The sequence below is a fragment of the Pteropus alecto genome, unplaced genomic scaffold (assembly GCF_000325575.1).
Source record: "Pteropus alecto unplaced genomic scaffold, ASM32557v1 scaffold66, whole genome shotgun sequence".
NCBI classification, from domain to species: domain Eukaryota; kingdom Metazoa; phylum Chordata; class Mammalia; order Chiroptera; family Pteropodidae; genus Pteropus; species Pteropus alecto.
The window spans coordinates 108,643-128,954 of record NW_006438869.1 but is presented as its reverse complement, the minus strand read 5'-3'; the positions used below and the strand labels follow the sequence as shown (position 1 = coordinate 128,954).

The 20,312-nt window shown below is 43.1% G+C and overlaps 1 protein-coding gene and 1 pseudogene across 1 annotated transcript in view; one reads left to right on the top strand and one right to left on the bottom strand.

Annotated features, from left to right (window-relative positions):
* Nucleotides 1-20,312, top strand: part of SEMA5A (semaphorin 5A) — a 411,791-nt gene that overhangs the window by 374,947 nt on the left and 16,532 nt on the right. The window contains 1 exon segment of the mRNA XM_006915860.3: nucleotides 19,876-20,101. Coding sequence (XP_006915922.1) covers nucleotides 19,876-20,101 — 226 coding nt within the window.
* On the bottom strand, nucleotides 18,077-18,192 carry LOC112483015 (annotated as a pseudogene).

Genomic DNA, 20,312 nt, shown 5'->3' with positions numbered 1-20,312 from the left:
CTGCGTGAGAAAGTAACATCCTACACACTCATCGCTGGCATCTTGCATCTGCCGTGACGTGAACCGTTTTCCACATCTGTTCCTATCTGTCTTCGTCCCATGAAACTGCCCGGTTAGAGACTATGAGAGAGCAGTCTTCCAAGGAACTCGTGTCATCGCGTGGGAGAGAGAAATGCCATGAAAGGGGTCTGTGGCATCTGCCTTATAAAGTGATGCAGGCCCCTTCTCTGCAACCAGAAACGCGTGAACCATGGCCGAGAGAGAGAGAGAGACAGAGAGAGAGAGAGAGACACGGAATAGAGGGGCAAGCGGATGGAATCCAGACCTCCAAGGGGGCTCAGTGGTTCTCCACGCGGTTTTCATTACGATGCTTACGAAATTGATTTCTTTCTCTTATCCTGCAATTGCTAATAGCTTTTAGCAGTGAGTCTGGCCTCTGAGAGTGAAGGGGAGGAGATGGGCAGTGTCTGTTTCACGAGTCTTCTTTGAGGATTCATTTCTCTAATGCTCCATGTGATCTCCTGTGACGCTGTTCATTTCTAAATAGTTTTGCATAAGAGAGGCAAGAACATTCTCAGCGACTTCAGTTACGGATTCACGCCTGCTGTCCTAGTCTTTGTAGAATTTTCAGAGCTTTCCATCTGTGCCTCTAGTCAACGGAAAATGTTGACCACCTTCTGCACGTTCGGAGCTGCACTAGGCGCCATGGACGGTGGACAGAAGCACGCAGTGAAACCCCTAACCACGGGAGCTGTCTGTCTGGCGTGGGAAAAAAATATCTAAGTCAAACGTCTAGAATATAAGGAAGAAGGTTAGAATGCCGATGGAGCAGTTAGGAGAACACGGTGTATCCACAGCGGGGAGAGGTTAACTCTGGCTGGATGGGTCAGGGGCCTGCAAGGTGTGGCCGAGACGTGGCCAAGTTCAGGTGGCAGTGGCACCTCCTCTGTGAAAGGAACAGGCCTGCAGGGTGTGGATCGCAGGACGTGGGGTGTACTCGAGACAGTCCTGTGTGACTTGAGACGGCGTTAACGAAATGTGACAAGGCGCAGATTTGGGAGGGAAGTCGTGCCACTTCTAAAAGGTCTTAAGCACCAGGCTGTGGCTGCACAAGCGTCCAGCTCTCATTAACTTGCTGTTGCAGTTACATAATTGGAGACACACGAATTTTCTTGGGTTAACGTTTACACGGTGCAAGTCTGTCCATGATTTCAAACGTGTAAGCTGCATCGTCTTTTCAATTATTTTTCCCTTTCAGTGAAAAAAAGTCAGGGTTTTAGTGTCTAATAGAAGCTATCAAATTGTAAATATGCCCGTGTGAAGCTGTGTGAGTGTGAGTGTGTGTGTGTGTGTGTGGATGTGAGTGTGTGTGTCTGTGGGGGGGGGTGAGTGTGTGTGGGTGGGTGTGAGTGTGTAGGGGTGTGAGTGTGTAGGGATGTGAGTGTGTAGGGGTGTGAGTGTGTGGGGGTGAGTGTGTGTGTGTGCGTGTGTGTGAAGAGTCCCACTTTCTTCCAGTCATCATATCAACTCTAGATTGTGTTCCCAAATTTAAAAAACTTAAATTTCAGGTCAGTCTTGTTATATGTGTTATATGAACTCGGGTTTAGTGCTATTTCAAAGCAGAAAGTTTCCTCACACTACTCTGAGCTGAATTAATTTGTTTTTAAACATCGATACCAAAAAAGAAGATATTTTAAGATTTTGAAGTTATTCTCGTTCTCGAGTGTGTCCTGAGCGCAGGGCAGTGTGTAGGATAGGTAGTGAATGAACCTAATTATTAAATATACTTGTTAATCTTTTTAAAGATGATAATAGTTTGAGAAAATATTGCCAGCATCTTCTGAAACGAAGTGGTTGTTCTCGTGATTATGTTGTTCTCGTCTGCTACTAGGCTCTGTCCTAGAGTCTGTTATCATGGAACGTAGTTCCCGGCTGGTCTCCCTTCACGGAGATTCTTCACACCCAGTGGCGCTGTCTTTACTTCGCATTTAATTCTTCTTCCCAGATATTTGCTTATTGCATTTCTTGTTCACGTTCTTAAATTATTTCAAATTCTTTCTAATTGGCTGCTCCAAACAAATTAAATTTAGCACCGGAAACCAGGTTGCCTCTAGTCACAGTGCATGAAGTTCATTAAAATTGCTTTCGATATTAGATTATACTTGGCAGTGACCTTCCAAGACCTTCTCAGGCCCCCATAAGCGAGACTTGAGTACGTATAACTAAAGCGGAGCACTTAATTAGAAAAGAAAATCTGAATTTAATATTTTTAACATTTATTGAAAATTTATTGACATGTACGGTAATACATATTATCTCATTTATTTATTTTTTTCATGGCCCTATGCAAGTCTCTGAACATATTTATTTTTTTATTTTTTCATTTTTTATTAAATTTATTGGGGTGACATTGGTTAATAAAATTATATAGGTTTCAAGTGTATAATTCAATACTACGTCATCCGTATATCACACTGTGAATTTAATATTTTAAAGTGGCACGAATTCCCATTTTTGAGCTCCCTTATAGGTTTCAAGTATATAATTCAATACTACATCATCCGTATATCACACTCTGAATTTAATATTTTAAAGTGGCATGAATTCCAATTTTTGAGCTCCCTATCGTAAATTAGAATTCAAAGGGCCTGACCACCGTCCGCGTCAATCAGAGGCTGCCTCATTTCCGTTGGTGCACCCCACGCACGCTAGCCTGCACCCCATCCAGCTCAGTTCCCTCCACGAACAAATCTTAAGCAGGTGTGAGTGTGAAGCACAGCTCAAAAGCTGGGCTGGACGGCGCCCGAATCCAATTCTGTCCCCAACTGCAGGGGAGCTCCCGGCCTGGGAGGAGAAAATCCGCTAATAACCAAATAGCATCAACTCCAGGTCGAAAGCGCCATGTTGAGTACAAGCCTCAGGTGTCCAGAGGGTGGTGGGGGCCAGCTTGTCCCTGTAAGTCCCCTGCGCATGGGGCAGGTTTCTCTAGAGAAGTCCATGTCATCTCTTTAGCAGAAGTCGTTTGGGTGTTTGGGGGGTTACTGGGACCTAGGAAACCAGTGGGTAGTGGGACTCGGGACGTAAATTGTGTTCCCATCACTTGGCTTAAACAAAAGAGATGCTGAGACTGGAATTGTCTGGGGATCCGGTGTCCCCCTGGTGCGTGTGAGGGTGGCTTGCCTCTGGCCCTGAGGGCTGTGAGGGTGCCCCCCGGGTACACCAAGGAACCCTCATTGTTTACTCTGCCTCAGAAGGATTTGCCTGCGGACCTCCAGTACTGTCGTTTTCCCATGCCCTGGGAAGCTCGTTGACACCAAGGGTCATTTAGCTGGCTCATCCATTAACCTGGAAATGTAAATATACCGACCATTGGGACCGATATTCTATTTTGTAAACCACAGTTCCCGGAGCTGTTAGGGAGTCCTGACTCCCCATGCGTGCCTTCACGAAGGGATTTGGCAGGCTTTGTCCTAGGCACGCACAGCTCGTGTGACCTTCTCAGGGCCTCTCAAGCTCTCTCGCTGTCTTGTTTGCCGTGCTTGGCACTCACAGATCATAGTGTCCTTAGCTGTGCCTCACGAGTCACGGCATAATGAGAGGAGCCTGGCCACGTGAAACCCTGTTCCATCCTGATACAAATTGTTAACTTTTAAAATTCCGGTATTTGACTTCTACCTTTTACTTGAATCTTTGCAAAAAAAAAAAAAAAAATGTAATTAGCGGAAGTTATAACTTTTGCCCAGTAGACATTGCCCCTTGCTTCCTTAGCAAGGTTTGCACCTTTTCCTTTTCGTTGCTTTTATGCTGATATTTGTGCAGGGGAGTCCTCTGAGTAGGTGCCAAGGGTTTACTATAAGTTTACTATAAACTTTTGCCTCGTTGTTTAAAAAGGAATCTAAATTAACTTCCAGCACAAGCACTCAAGTTAAAAAACGTAAGCATTCCACGTACATATTTACAGTAGGACCAGTATTATGAAAGGAAGTTTTACAGTCTTGGTACTTTGTAGACATTTCACTCATGGAGGACAGGGCATTGTTTGGAGTGGCTTTAAATCGTACATCATGTCCTCCTAACTGTCGGATTGAAATTATTGGTGAGCCCGGAGTTAGAGAAAGCTGGGTGATGCTTTTCCACTAGGGAGGGGAGGCACCCCAGCGACATGAGGACACTTTGCCAAGAGCATCATGGGATTCCAGAATCCCAGGCGCGGGTGTCCTGTCTGCGTGGCTCACCACCGCGTCCTCAGCACCTTCTCAGTGCCTGGCACAAAGTAGCCGCTCAGTGAATTATGTGAAATGCATTAGCAACATTCAAATTAAGGGATCAAATGTTCTCTCCGAAGTCCCTAGTCATCATCATATTTGCAAGAACACATGCAGAGGAGGGTCAGCTGTTCAGCATTTTGAGTTTTATTTGTATCCCTCTCCCTCAATTAAACATTTGGGTGCCTTATCTCATGGCCGCCTCTCAGCATAGGAGACAGGCATCAGAAGTTAGAACTAGTTAGTGCTGGCTCCTAGAGAGAACGGCAGGGACCCCGAGCAGTAGACGGAGGGGGACATTTGATTTAAAGCAAGGATTTCTGTAGCAAGTTCTCCCAAGCTTACGTGTCCAGTGGTTGAGTTGCTTAGTGAGTTGTGTCAGCCACGAGGATTAGAAATGGGTGAGATCCAGGAGAACTGACTCAGAAGGTGCCTCTGTGTGAACCTGCACCAATGCCCCCTGCTAAGGGTCACAGTGCCACAGGCTGGGTCCTTGGCAGGCAGCCAGCGTGTTTTTATGCAAAGAACGATGCCCCTTCCTCTAGGAACGGGCAGCCCCATGCCAAGGCTGAATCGCAGCCTTCACACGCACCTGCTGCCAGGATCTTTATGTGCCTCATGCAGCGTTAATTCATCAGGCTTTAAGTCCAAACATAAATCCTACGTGACTATTTACATTTCGCTTATATTCATATGTTCCTATTAACACGACATTTATGATGATCAAGTGGAGAGCCATGTAAATAATACATTTTATACTAACAGGCTTAAGAGAAAGAATGTTATAGTCATTTCAGCAGATACAGATTAAAGGTTTTGTAAAAACTCAATACTCATTCATAATAGTTTTTAAAACGTCAACAGAGTGGACAGGAGCATCTTTAACCTTATGAAAGACGCCTATTAAAGCCTTCTGGCAGCCGTTGTCATGCTTAGTGGTGAGAGGTTGGAAGCTTGTCCCCCAGCACCACGGATAGTCCGTGCTGTGCCCGAGATCACAGCCAATTCAACACAACAAGGGAAAGACATGAGTTGTGAGGTCAAGGCTGGGAATAACTTATCCCAAGGATTCCCGCCAGCTCGCCTGTGTCTCAGAGGTCACAGACTATTAGTTCATGACTGGTCATTAGACACAGAGTGACATTTGCTTACTGCTATGTTGGGTGGATGACGCCTTGCCAAGACCCTGCTGGGGGTACTTCGGGGTGGGGGGTGCTCAACTGGTTGGGACCATACCCCACTTGGACCTTAGCCACCTGATCTTTCTGTTTAACATTTACTGATCAAACAATTATTTAGTATTTATAAAGATTTTGAACACCATTGAGGAAAAGGGATCAAAAACCACACAAGAGACAGCAGCTTGTTTTCTGACTTGGGCACCCCATTAGGTCCATGTTTGACGAGGTGTGTGGGGGTGTCTGATGCTGCCTCAGTGCCTGCTGTGTGATGACTAGCGAGCGTCCGGTGCCTGCCGGAAATAGAAAAAGGAGGAGGAGGAGCCAATGTCTTCACAGATCTCCGGGTCCATCAGGGAGACAGGTCACCGAGGTGCTGCATCCTTCGTGTGTTACTTTTCAGGGTACAGGAGTAGCATAAAGGACAGAGTAGGATTTCCAGGTAAATTTAGGAGTGTAGCACATTACAGGAAAGGCAGCAGCAGCAAAGGCATAGAGGCCTAAAGCCACAGCATATGTTCGTGGGTCTTCGAGACAGTGCCCAGTGAGTGGCCCAGGTGCAGGCCATGGGGTGGGCGGGGCCTAACCATGAGATAGGAGGGGGGAAGCCATGTGGTGGGCGGGGCCTAACCATGAGATAGGAGGGGGGAAGCCATGAGGTGGGCGGGGCCTAACCATGATCACCCTGGGGTGGGCGGGGTCTGGCCATGGGGTGGAAGGGGTCTAGCCGTGAGATGAGAGGGATTGAGACAAAGTCGTTGATCTGATTTCCTGAGTATCTGGAAAGCTGAGTATTTTCAGTTTACTCTGCAGGTAGCACCAGCCACAGAAATACACTTAGAAACACTAATTTGCCCAGTGTTTTTCTAAACGGGCGCCACGACCCACAATTCAAAATCTCTTACACTAGAACCTCCTCGAGTACCATTTTGATTATAATTTTGTGGAACTATATGTATATTATGTAATTATGTATCATATATAATAAGTATATATTTAGGCTTCCGGCTGCCATTGTCGCTCTCTGCCCATTTAAACCCTGTTCGAACAAACCCAACGAATCGCTCGCCTGACCTGACTGCGATGTTCTGTGTGAATGCGGATCAGAACATTTTATGGTGTAATAAGGCCAGAAAAGCTTGTAATATCGAGGAACAGTCTAAAAGAAGAAAAACATTACACTATAAGAGAAACTTAGATGTCAACAGTCACCTTAACATATCACTTATCATTTAATTTTATACACTAATATTTGTAGGAAAATAAAGCAATTTAGAGATAATTTAGTCATATTTTAAAAGGTCGGGCATTTTTATTCGGCCACCTTATGGAATTTTTTTTTTGACTAAATGAATAGAAATTCAAGCAGAAAGCAGTCCATTCTTTTAAATAAATCTTGCAATGTTTCCTAGAAGAGGAAAAATGAATTTTAAAGTCACATAGTACAGATTTCTAAATATTTCAGCTAGAGCATTTTTTATAGGCCTGAAAGGTGGCTGTGAATAAGAAACACCCTATCTTATTAAAGAAAGAACTTTCTAGAACAAGAGATTTGTAGCTGCATTTGTTGGTTTACATAATCTTAATGTATGAATTTCTAAATAAGTGACCATCATGTTTTTATATTTTCATATATAAAAATACATTTATATAGTGACGATAAAGGAGAAAGAAAATTTGTACAGCTAAAAACTACACCCAACACCCATCAGGATAATATCACGTACTTGTGACTAAAAATATGAATTTGGAAGAAGTTTACTCACTTCATTATTTAATCACCATTTTTTTATTCTAGGAATTCATAGCAGAATGATTTTCTAACTGTAGTGAAGTAGATAAAAACTCGTAATATATGTAGATCAGTCTTTGAACATTGTTTTGGACAATTTTTTGTAGGAAACTTCTAGATAAATAATCTTACTGCCACATGTTAAGTATATTAAAGTCTAGAAATGCTTAAGCTTAACTTGTAAGTTCGAGTTCAACATCATGAATAGTTTAATAACACCGTAGACCTCATTTATGGGAAAGCAGCCACCTTAATGCTGGCAGACAGGGTCAGGAAGCAAGTGAGGGACAGGGGTTTTGCTGTCCCCCCTTGTGCCAAAACGTCGATGGATTTATGACGTCTGACTATTCTCTTTGATGCTCGCTCTAATAAGCTTCATCATCTCTGTTCCAGAGCAGCACATGGCTGGAAGCGGGGAAAGGACCATGAGAAGTGAGGGCATAGAAAGTAACGGAGTTCTGGTCTGAACCTTAGGTTAAAAAAAAAACCAGTCAGATGCAAGAAATACTTTTAGACTGTGGAGAAAGAAACGTTCTGATGTGTCAGTGGTATTTTCAGTAATAAGTGAATTTAATTATAGCAGCAAGACAGTTATAAGCCCTAAAATTAAGTTCCAAGGGAGAAGTTTCTAAATCTTAGAAATGAACCCATCAATAGTGCTTCATAGACAAATTACTGTTATGATGTTTTCACTTCATTTAGACACAATATCCGCTTTCGGGATGGTTTATTCGGGAAGGTTCGAATGACAGCCATTATGTCTTTCTATTACTGCATTGAGATGGAGAGCCTACCAGGAAAGGGCGAAGCCTGTATTCTCAGGGTGGGGAGGGATCTCTTCTGTTGGGAGGTTGGGGAGCTCCTGGTTAGTGTCTCTCCCAGCTTTGGGAGGCCAGCCAGTACAATGATGATGGCAGACAGGGAGCCCCACCCAGGACTCGGGCCTTGAAACTAACCTTGGCCGTCACTGTGACCACACGTCCCAGGCAGATCGCCCTCATGCCTTACTCCTCTCCGTAGGATCACGGCAAGGACCCCGTGCAGACGCTTTGGACATTGGTGAAACTGGGGCACAAACGCTTTCGATTTTATTAAGAGAAAGAATAAGGATAAATACTCAACTTTTTGACAACTTATATTTTCACCAGTGGGTCTTTTATTTTCTGTCATCAAGGCTTGAAGCTTTTCTTATGGCGGCTAAGGCTTGGGCTCAGGCTTTTGTTTTGTTTTCTGTTAGCAATCCCATTCTGCTGTCAGGGCATGAGTAAATTGTCCAGAATTGGTTGCTCAGGCAGTGAGACTGCTGAGTGTGTCCCAACCCTGGTGCCGTGATGGAGGAGGACAGTGGTGTGAAACTGGTCAGTCAGGCACAGAATGGCAGGCTGGCTGGTTCGTGGGATCAACAGTGTTGATTACTGAGGCCCCTGTTATTTAACTTCAAGCGCTTCCTGCATCTTCGCTTCCGTAAAACGTAGTGGATGTGGGGGGTGTGCACTTTCACATGCCTCCTTATCCCTTCATGTGTTTATTTTCATCATTGGTAGCCCCTGAAGATATAACTTAGTATCTTGCACTTGTTATAGATACTCCAACAGTGATTATTGAAAGATAAATGGATGAGTGGTGGGTGGATGGATGGATGGATGGATGGACGGATGGATGGATAACATGATACCTCTGTTTTCATGACTGTTGTTAATTGAAAATGCCATTTAAGCAATATTACTTTGACTTTAATTTCAAAAATATAAATGTTTAAATTAAGATATTTAGATCATTACACAGACGTTCTGGCAAGAAACATTCATGAGATGATAAGACTCTAATTAAACAATCCAAATTATAAATATAAAGTTGTTTAAAGAACTTTTATTAAGAGGAACATAATTTCCCATAGTAATTTTGCCAAAAGAAGAAAAAAAATGCACTTCCTTGTGATTTAAATTACAGGGAAAGATGTTGATAAAATATACCTGCTTTCATTTTCCAGATCCATTAAATGATGGGATCCCAGCTTAGCCAAAAAAAATCACCCAAGAGTTCTAAATATTTTCCTGCTGGTGAAATTAAATGACAGAGAGACTTTGACCTTGGATGTTTCAAATACATCATTCATAATGTAGGGATTTTAGATTAAATAAATGTTCTTATTATTATCTCTTGGGGCATGAAATCTTAACTAATTATAAACTGATAAAATGTTAGCTTCATGTAAACTCAGATAAGAGCAAATTCAGATGATAATTTTCCACTGGATGATCACATTACAGGGAGTAAAATGATATGCATGGAAACTTGGATGCAAGTTAAATCGAAACTTTTTGTTAACCACTTAGATAAATCCATTCCCCTGTGTCTAACCCTGCTAGGATAATTCTGGGTTATTATGGCCATCTGGATTTTTTTGGAGAGAGAATTATTTCTTAAGATCGCTCGCCGGTGATCAGTTTGGGGCAAGTCCTCATATTGTCATGGTCTGTACCACACCTTTGTTCTCAAGCCTCTGTGCAGACTAACAGTGCCCCATGTACCAAGCGATCTGCTGATCACTACGCATGCGTGATCTGGTTTAACACTCCAGAACCATCATGCTGTGTTTCTTTACGTGCCCATTTTACAGATGGGAAAGCTGAGGCACTAGGTTAAGGAAACTAAGGGAGTAGACCCCCTGGACAGACCTGGAGGGCTCTCCTGGTTATCACACAGGGTCACAAACTTGAACGTAAGCAGAAAGTTTCACAGTAAGAACTGACTGGCCCACTTACGAATGAACTCACAGGAGAAGTTGCTTGATGAAGTGCCAGCTTCCAGAGCATCATCCACTCACTGAAAAGCCACCCACCAACAGCCGTGAAGGAGGGGGATGTTTCAGATGGCTTCCCATTAGAACACAGAGTCCAAGGGGCTAAGGATTTCATGAACATAAGACTCTATCCTCAATCTTTCAAGTCCTTGTTAAGTTTGCCAGAAGTGGGGATCTTCCACACAACCTCGAAACTGTGGGAACACACTCTCGTCAGTTTTGAATCGGCGAGGTCCGTTGTAAACTCAGTCTTACAGCAACAAAATGGCTCTCACCTTTTGGGAACGTGTTTGACTCCAGGCAGCATCCTTCCAACAGCGTGTCCGAGGGTGCAATCCATTCAGTTGCTCAGTTCTGGTCCCATGAGGGGCCCTGACATCAGTTGGCATCACTCGTGGTTTGAAGAAGTTCGTTCAGCTTTGTTGAGCCCAGGGCCCCCTTGACTTTCCCGACAACAGCTGCTTTTCCCTGTGGCACCCCGGCTCTTCCCACAGAAGCACGTGCAGAAAAAGTTCTTTTATGGAATGAATAGAGCATCATTGAAACTCCGTCTGTGCCCCGAAGGCAAAAGGCATTTACCCAGCATACGTCACCTACACATAGTGGACTAAAATTTACAGTTTTCATGGAATTGGTGAAGTTGAAATTCAAATTAATGGTCAGCACATGTATATGTCGTCACTATCCTGTAAAGCTGAATTCAAAAAAAAATTTAATTCTGCATGGTACCAGGCACCTTGAATAAAACATGAATCATAACCACTAACCTCGACTTGATAGGTAACCTGTGGACTCTCGTCAACACCTCAAATATTCTATGTGTTATTAATAGCAAGTAACGGTCGTTTAAAAAAAAATTTAACCAAAAGGTTCTCCTAAGAAAGAATTGGAGAACTATCATAGCAGGACGATAATTAGTTTCCTGTGGGAAAAAATTCCTCACCACTGGGAGATCAGATTAAAAGGCAAAGGAGACAGGAAAAAAGAAAATTCAACTTTATTTGAATCATCTATTAAAATGAGTCCTTGGAGTATTAGAGAAAAGCAGGGTCACAGAATAGTGCAGACAAATAAATATATATTTACATAGATATGTATTAATATTCTAGTGCTGTGTGACAATTTAGCATAAATTTAGTGGCTTGAAACAACACTTCTAGATTATGATCTCACGGTTCCATGGGTCAGAAGGCCAGGCCCAAGGTGCTAGTTGTCCTGCTCAGTATCTCATAGGTTGAAATCCGGGTGTTGTCCAGAGCTGCAAAGGTTTGTGGAGCTTGGGGTCCTCTTTCGAATTCTCTGATTGTCTGCAGTTTGAAGGCTGAGGTCTCTGTTTTCTTGCTGGCTTTTGGCTGGAGGACATCGTGAGCCCCTGGTGGTGCCCCTCCGGTCCTACCCATGTAGCCCCCTCACCAGATGGATGCTAACTTCTTCCAAGCCAGCCGGAGAATCTCTAGTCCATTAGTAGGAAGTCTGAGATTACAGAGCCTAATCAAGAGAACCACTATCCATCATTTTCCCAGGGCCCACCCACACCCTTGGGGAGCAGATTACACAGGTTCCAGAAATCTCGGGGGGCATCTTAGAATTCTGCCTGCCACAGTCTGTGCGTGGGTGCGTACTGTCACCACACCCTTCAAATCACAGCTGTGCCATTATCAAAGAATTAGGCTGTGGTTAATGGGTGGAAAATAGACCAGCCGCTCCCAAGACTCAGAGTAAGACTAGTAACCCATGGGACCCAGAGATGCCCAGCCCCGTATGCCCGATGAAATACAGAGGAAAGCTGAGTGGTCTGGATCTCTGTACGATATCTTCAGAAATTTTATCAATTAAATAGCAAATAGAAGATGCTACTCTTTTATTGTCCTGAGTTCCTTTAGCTACACGAAGCAGAATGAAAAAAAAAAAAAAAGCATCCAAATGACCTAAGAGGAAAATGGCGTTTAAATTTTTTGCAATCAATGCGCAGGTGAAAACAAGTTGCATCTGTTTATAAACGCCATCTGACTCGCCTTTATTCTTACTATACTTTCAAAAGCTCACAACTTAAATTGCTTTAGAAATTAATTTATACGTAAATTAAATGTTTATTTCTCAAACAGACTAGTAACCAGGTATTTGTAAAATATTCACTAACAGTCGCCTGTAGTGCTAATTAATTGCTTTTAATGAAATATATTTATTTTTTTCAGTTAGGGTTTGCTGAGGCCGTTATAGTATGTGTCTTTATTACTGGATTGTCCACAACCACTCTATTTTTCTAATTTGATTTTACATTTTCCTGCCAAGAAATTAAGCCACTCGAGCCCACACAAATATGTCTTTGTGACTATAACCATAACATGCAAATGCTATAATTATAGGGACTAGTTTTTACTTCTTTTCTTAAATCTTATTTTTCTTACAGTTGTAAATAATGGTAAATACACACACACACACACACACACACACACATTTCAAACATTTAAAATACATACATATATATACACACACACACACACACACACACACACAGAGCCAACATCATTTTCTACTAAGAAAGCAGATAACTATTCGCTGCTTCTTTTGTACTTATAATCAAGAGTCCTCAACCCCCGGGCCGCAGACCAGTACTGGTCTGTGGCCTGTTAGGAACCAGGCCGCACAACAGGAGGTGAGCGGTGGGCAAGCAAAGCTACATTTTGTATTTGCAGCTGCTCCCCAGCGCCAGCATCACCGCCTCAGCTCCACCTCAGATCATCAGACATTAGATTCTCACAGGAGCAGCTGTCCCTGGTGCCACAAAGGTTGGGGACCACTGCTTATAAGAATCTAGGGCAACTACTCCCATATATTACTTTAAAAGTAGTGCCCTAGAGTTGTCCTGCCAAAGCTTTAATCTGAAATAAAACAACCTCAGTTTGGTTTGCGTCATTTACTCTGGTTCTTCCAAAATTCCTCATAAGAACTCTTAAAATATGTACAAATTATTGCATTTTTCTGAAGCAAGTGTATTACCAATAAACATTTTCCCATTAAAAAAACGGAGGAACGGAAGTGAACAATGGACTCCTTTGCTCAGTGTCACCCATTTCTATTGTCCACTTGGGAAGGAAACAGTCTCCCCATGATAGATTTTCACTTCCAATTGAAAATGCTTTCTCTCCTCATTGCAGAGCATTTGCCAGAAGAAAAATAAATGTTTGAATTCCTGGTGTTTACTCTCAGAGACTAAGAATTAAAAGGCATTATAGTGAGAGACTAAAATAAATCAATGGATCGTCTCATTTGAGATGTAAGTTTATAGAGCGCCCACAAGTCACAGCCTCTCTCATAAATATTTTCAGTGACCACACTGATTTTCTTATTCTTTTGGGCTTCCTCTGGTGTTATCCAAAGGAATGCCCAAAATAACGTGCAAGGATGACAGCCGGCCTCGTGTCGTATGTATGCACACACACACAGACACACATCTTAGCGTGAAAATATTCACTTGCTTGTCTGCACTTACAAGCATGCAGGCTGAACGTGAATGCCCCCATTCGAAAGCCCCTGAGACGTTCAGCTCACTCCACTCCCACTTGGGAGCTGGCAAGGGTGCCAGTAACGGGCATCAACCCCAGACTTTGTCCTCCGGAAGCTCACAGGCTGGGGAGACACCTGTGCGAACAAGTGGCACAGTTAAGCGTCATGAGAGGGGCAGAGACGAAGCTGGGGCTGCTCCGAAGAAACCCGCCGAAATGAAGCAGTTAGAGCGTAGAGAAGGCGAGCATTCCTCCTCAGGATTGTCACTTTTCATGACAATACTGCTTACATTTTTAAAAATGTTTCTATTTCATTCCCTTGAGTCTTTATGACCAGTCGCAATGGAAAGAAATTAGGGATATTCTTAAAAATCTCTAAATCATCAGCCTGTCTTCAGAGCAGCTAGCGTAGACTGTCATGCAACATTTTGAATATCAAGTCTTTTCACCTTCTGTGAACCAGACTCAAGCGCAGGCACTGAATATTTAATGTGAGTCAGTGGAAAAGATCAAAACGAAGATCGCGGATCCCAAAATATATTTAGTGTGCTTTGAGATCATCTTGTCTGACCCCTCGTTTGACATTTGTCGGGATGTGTTCTGCTCTAAGCTGAATGTCTCTGTCCTCCCAAAGTTCACATGTCGAAAACCTAATCTCCAAGGCGATGGTTTTAGGTGGACCATTGAGAAGTGATTGGGCCATGAGGATGCAGCCCTCAGGGATGGGATTAGTGCCCTTACGGAGGAGGACCCAAAGAGCTCCCTCGGTCCCTCTGCCATGTGAGGACACAGGGAGAGGTCTGCAGGCTGGAAAAAGACCCTCTCTTCACCCTCTCTGGCACCATGATCTTGGACTTTCAGCCTCCAGAAGTATGGGAAATAAGTTTCTGTTGTTTATATACCATCCGGTCTGTGGAATTTTGTTACAGCAGCCTGAAGGGATTAAGATGTGTTCCAAGTGTGTAAAGATTTGCAGAGGGTTGGACAGTGAGTGAGTAAGACGCTGACTTTGGGGCCGAGTTTTCCCACCAAGCCATCCTGTGACTCACGACCTTCTCTGAGCCTCATGGAAGGGGCTTGAAACTCCTTCATGTTCAAAGACCTGTACCAACGTGAAAGTGTCCTGCAGCTAAAGAGACTAATTAGAGAGAAGTAAGATTCTAAAAGAATGCTGTTGATACAAGTGTATACGTGCTATAGCGTGTAGTTCATACACTGGCTGATTGTGCACTAGGAAATGGCATTTTCCAGGCATATGCGATGACAAGTAAAACTGGATTTGATGCACATTTTGTGTTTAAGAAGCATTTATCTACAAGTGATTAGTTATACTCGGTCCCAAATATTCAAACATGAATGCCATGAAAACAAAACTTTAATTTCAATGTGTGCGGGTATGTGTAAATACATTTGTTTTAAACATCATTTCTAAATCAGCAAGGTAACCACCATTTACTCGAAAAAGACTTGTTTTTCTGTGTCCGTGCAATTTTTAATAGCTCTATTGAGGCATGATTGGCATCTAATAAACTACACGTTTAAGTATAAAATATGATAAGTGTTGACCAGTGCATACATTCACGAACCCATCAGCACAATCAGGAGAATGAACACGTCCATCAATCCAAAAGTTTCCTTGTTCCTTCTTGTAGGCCCTTCCTCATCCGCCTGTGTCCTCTCCTGTCCCAAGGAGCCACTGACCTGCTCGCTGACCCTACATCAGTTTTCATTTTTAATAGTTTTGTGTGAGTGGAGTCATACAGTGTCACTCCTGGCTTCTTCCGCGAAGCATAATTATTTTCAGATTCTTCTATGTTGTTGTATGTATCAACAGTTTATTTCTTTTGTTGCTGAGTGGAATTCTGTTATTGGAATATAAGATGATTTGTTGAGATATTCATCGGCTGATGGACGTGCAGCTCGTTTCCAGGTTTTGGCTATTACGATAAAGCTGTCAGGTACATTCATGTGCAAGTGTTTGTATGGACATATCCTTTCTTTTCTCTTGGATAAATACGTAGGAGGAAAGTGGCTGTCATATGATAAGTGTGTGTGTTTAGGAAAATGTCAAATAGTTTTCAAAGAGCTTGTGCCACTTTCCATTTCCACCAGCAGAGTCTGAGGGAGTAAGCTCACCAGGGTTGGTGTTGTCAGATTTTTGGTATCTTCTGTTTTGTTTTATTTTAACTGATATCTAATAGCTGTGTGCCGATTTACCTGTGGTTTTAATTTACTTTTTTTCCTAAAAACTCATGTTGAGCATTAACGTTACATACGTTTGTTCGCCATCTCTATATCTTTGATGAAACGTCTATTCATAACACTTGGTAATTTTTATATTAAGTTTTTTTTAATTACCCAGTTTTAATTTTTAAATCCATAATGGATATGACTCTTCGATCAGATATCTGATTGGCAAATCTTCCCTCCCAGCGTGTGGCTTGTCTTTTCTTCTCTTAATGATATCTCACAAAAGGCAGAAGTTCTTGATTTCGATTAATTCAACTTATTTTCTTTCTTTTATGAGTGATGCTTTTGGCACTGTGTCTAGGAAATCTCTGCTTAACCTGAAGGCATGGAGATGTCCTCCTGTGTTCTTCTAGAAGGTCTGTGGTATTAGATGTTGGTCTATGATCTGTTTGAGTTTATTATCTTTGAGGAAGCAAGTTACTGATCAAAGTTATTGATCAAAGTCCTTGCATATAGCTATCCAATTATGACAGCACCATTTGCTGAAAGACCACTTTCTTCACAATATTGGCTTTGAACTTTTATCAAAAATGCATAAGCCATATACATGCAGATCTCTTTCTGAGCTTTTTATTCCATTCCTTTGCTTCATTTTTCTGTCTTGATGCTAACACCAGTGTCTTGATTTCTTGTTTTCGAAGGAAATATAAAGAGTGAAACAGGGGTCCCCATTCTTTTATGTGGTAGGAACATTTGAGATCTACTCTCTTGGCAACATTTAAGTATATGGCACAGTGTTATTAGCTGTAATCACCATGCTGTATGTTAGATCCCAGACTCATTCGTCTTATAACTGGAAGGTCATACCCACCACCCTACTTTCTGTCTTTCTGAGTTTGTCTTTAAAAACAGACAAATAAACAAACAAAGTGCGATTGGAATACAATATTATATTTGTTTCAGGTCTTTTTTAGATTCTAGTTTTAAGTGATGTCATACAGAATTTGCCTTTCTCTGTCTGACTTATGTCACTTAGCAGAATGCCCTCGAAGTCCATCCAAGTTGTCCCAAATGGCGGGACTTCCTTCTTTCTCATGGCCGAATTTTGCATCGCATACATGTGTGTATTGCTCACCTTCTTTATCTATTCATCTGTTCATAGATACTTAGCTTGTTTTCATATCTTATCCACATGAGTAATGCTGCCATGAATATTTGGGTTCATATATCTCTAAGAGATCCTGATTTCAATTCCTTTGGATATGTACCCAGAAATGGGATTGATTTCAGTAAGCATTCTTACTTAATATTTCCCATTAGACTATTAAGAATCCCATGCGGCAATTAGCTCCCTGAAATTGCTTTTAAAATAATTTCTTTCTTTAGCATTAAACGTAATGCTGTTGAAGGTCCATTCAAGTTTGAGTACTTATGGCAACAGTTCATCCATAAATTGTAACATATGAGATTCAGTAAAGTCCTATAATTACTCACCATTGACTTGAATCACTTAATAATTTTGGTCATTAATATAGAACAGATTGGTCATATCATTTTTCAGCTGTTGAAAGGAGAAAGTCCTGAGTCTCATGTTAAAGTTTGTGCCATGAGGACATAACGAACAAAAGAACAGACTTTGTTATCGCAGGTTTAGGTCTAATGAGCCTGGATTGATCTTCTTTATCCTTGAACTGTGCTGACCTCTGGGACATGTGAGCCCCTGCCCCTGCTGGGCATGTCACCAGCACACAGTGGCCACCTGAGGCCCTTGAGCCGGCTTTAAAATAGATTTGTGACTCATATATTTCAAAAAACAGAATCTCATCTCCTTAGAAAAGATAAAATTTCTATTGTGAGAAAGCAAAAATTGTTGGGACTCTCCTCTATATTTGTGATTAAAATGTGGGATAGAAGAATTTATAAGTGATGTTGGACTTATTAATACTTAAAGACCTACACTTTTAAAGCAGGAGTCCATAAACAGCATATTCTGTAAGTCCATTTAAGCAAGGAGCCCCTGGACTCTTGCCCAACTAGGCTGGCACAGGCTGGTGAAGGGCAGACAGCGGCACATGGCATTTCAATCTGGAGACGACAGTGCTGCCACACTGTAGGCCCAGAGAGCCCGGGCAAGGCCGATTGCAGTCCTGTCATATGGCTTCCAAAGCATAGTTTCTGACATGACTGGATGTATGGCATTCATTGGAGCTATTTTTTTTTTTTTTTTTTAGGCAAGGTAACCCTTGGTTGACCTTACAGATTGCAAGGACCTTATCAGTTTACAATCCCTTTTTTTTTTATGCCTACAGCACATTCTCTTAAACACCTCATGTAACAAGACTGTATTTTTATGCCTGGTCTTCCTAGGTGGTCTCCCATCCAAGTACTAACCAGGCCTGACCCTGCTTAGCTTCCAAGATCAGATGGGATCGGGCTTGTTCAGGGTGGCATGGCCATAGACACATTGGAGCTATTTTTTCATTTAAGAGCAACATCCAAAAGACGCTATAAGCAAAGACAAGGGCAGACCCCTGCCTTCCCACGGGTGCTGGTGTGGAGTTGGCCCCCATGAGACCGGGGAGGGACAGTGGGAGCGGTTAAATCGAGAAGCCATGAGATCACTTCACCCACTTTCCGTTAAAAGGCTTCGATGTCACAAACGTGAAGGACTCCTGAGTAGTGTCCCTTGTGAAAACAACAAAAACACAAAAGATGGGTTACGAGTAAATAAAACTAGTTAAAATAATTGGAATAGTGACAAAATAAAGCTTTTAATAGACTTCCAGGTAAAGCCAGTGGTGTGGACACACACAACTACTATTGGAAACTCACTAATGCAATACTAAAGAGGGTGAACTATCGACAAGGTCATAGAGACTAAACATCCAGCCCCCCAGAAGGGCATCCTTGAGTTGGATGGGACAAGAAACAGAAATCAGTTACAGTTCGGCACACCCCTCAGGGGGGGTAGGGGGGTCTTCCCTTGGCACGAAGTGCAAGCACTGGCCTTCGACCTAACCGAAAGTTCAAGTGCATGGAAATGATGGGAAGTAGGAGGGCGCGTCCGTGCTGTGGAGTGGGCAGTGGAGGGGGCGCGTGAAGAGCTAAATCCTCTTTTCCCATGGTGCACAGTTAAAGGACAATGCCTACTGGGAAATTCTAGTTGTTAGCTGTACGGGCTAAATCTCAAAATATTTGACTAAAGTTGATGGGGGAAGGAAGGAACAGCTCTCTTTTTCATCATAGAGGTTAGGGAGATAGCTCACTCTGGCTTTACATGTGTGTTTAACATGATAAAAATTATTTTGAAAGGATCGCCACCACTGAGTGTATCACGCGTCGGGGGTTTTTCTCCTAATGAAACACTGTTCGTTGTCAGATGGTGGGATCATGCCGCGGTGCTCTCTCTGCGAGATCTACCCCGGTAGATCTTATATTCCGCCCTGTTTCTGGAGACACAGTGTTTAAAATTTTTCCCAAATATTTTAGGACTTTGGGTGGAGCTTCGTAATTGTAGCCTTAAATTCCATCCCCCCAACACACACGGTGCCCCGTCCGCCAGACCCTCAAATCTCTCAGCTCAGCTCCCAGGACCTGCCCACCTGTGCTTCGGAGGGAGACACCTGGAAGGGAGGGGCTGGGGGAAACTCTGACAAAAGGCGCTGACGTGTAAAGCAGGGAAACCTTGTGACGACCTCTCATCCACTCAGAGGTACACAAGGTGGCAGCCATGTGCCCATCAGTGTAACTCTCCGACTCCGATTCTAGAGCTTAAAACATTCATTAACCTCAAACTGAACACAGTGTGGCCTGAAACACAAGTGACAGCTACATTTACCATCATTGATGGGTACTCATTAAGTGAACGAAGATGATTTTTATGGGATCACGCTTCTCGTTCACATACAATTACGTTTATTGTGTCGCTTTCACTGTTGCCTCGGGAAAACTGATGCAGACTCCTTTTGCATCTGACTTGAACATGGCACATTCTCTTAAACGCCTCATGTAACAAGAATGTGTTTTAAACCTTGTGGAGTAGCCGGCGGGTGTGTTAGGCTGCGAGGTATCAGAGAGGCCTGACTTTCCGTGAAGGCAGGCGACCCCGACAACGAGCACACACCGCTCCTTGCTCTTCCAGGAGTACCAGCCCTGCAACACCAACCCGTGCCCTGAGCTGAAGAAGACCACGCCATGGACGCCCTGGACGCCCGTCAACATCTCCGACAACGGCGGCCACTACGAGCAGCGGTTCCGGTACACGTGCAAAGCCCGCCTGCCGGATCCGAATTTGCTGGAAGTGGGGAGGCAGAGAATCGAAATGCGGTACTGCTCCAGCGACGGAACCAGCGGCTGCTCCACAGACGGTGAGTAGGGACTCCACCGGGACCCACTCGCCTCTGCGGTCAGGAGCGGGACCTCATCTCTGAGCACCTAGAAGAGCCGGGGGGGATTTTTCCTTCTGATGACTTAGTGATCTTTATAATAACAGTCCCTCTGGAGAAGAACTGGCTTTACAGCCAGTTGATGGGAAGGAGCCTTCCTATAAAAAGTCAGTTAGGTACTGAGGTGGTCTTG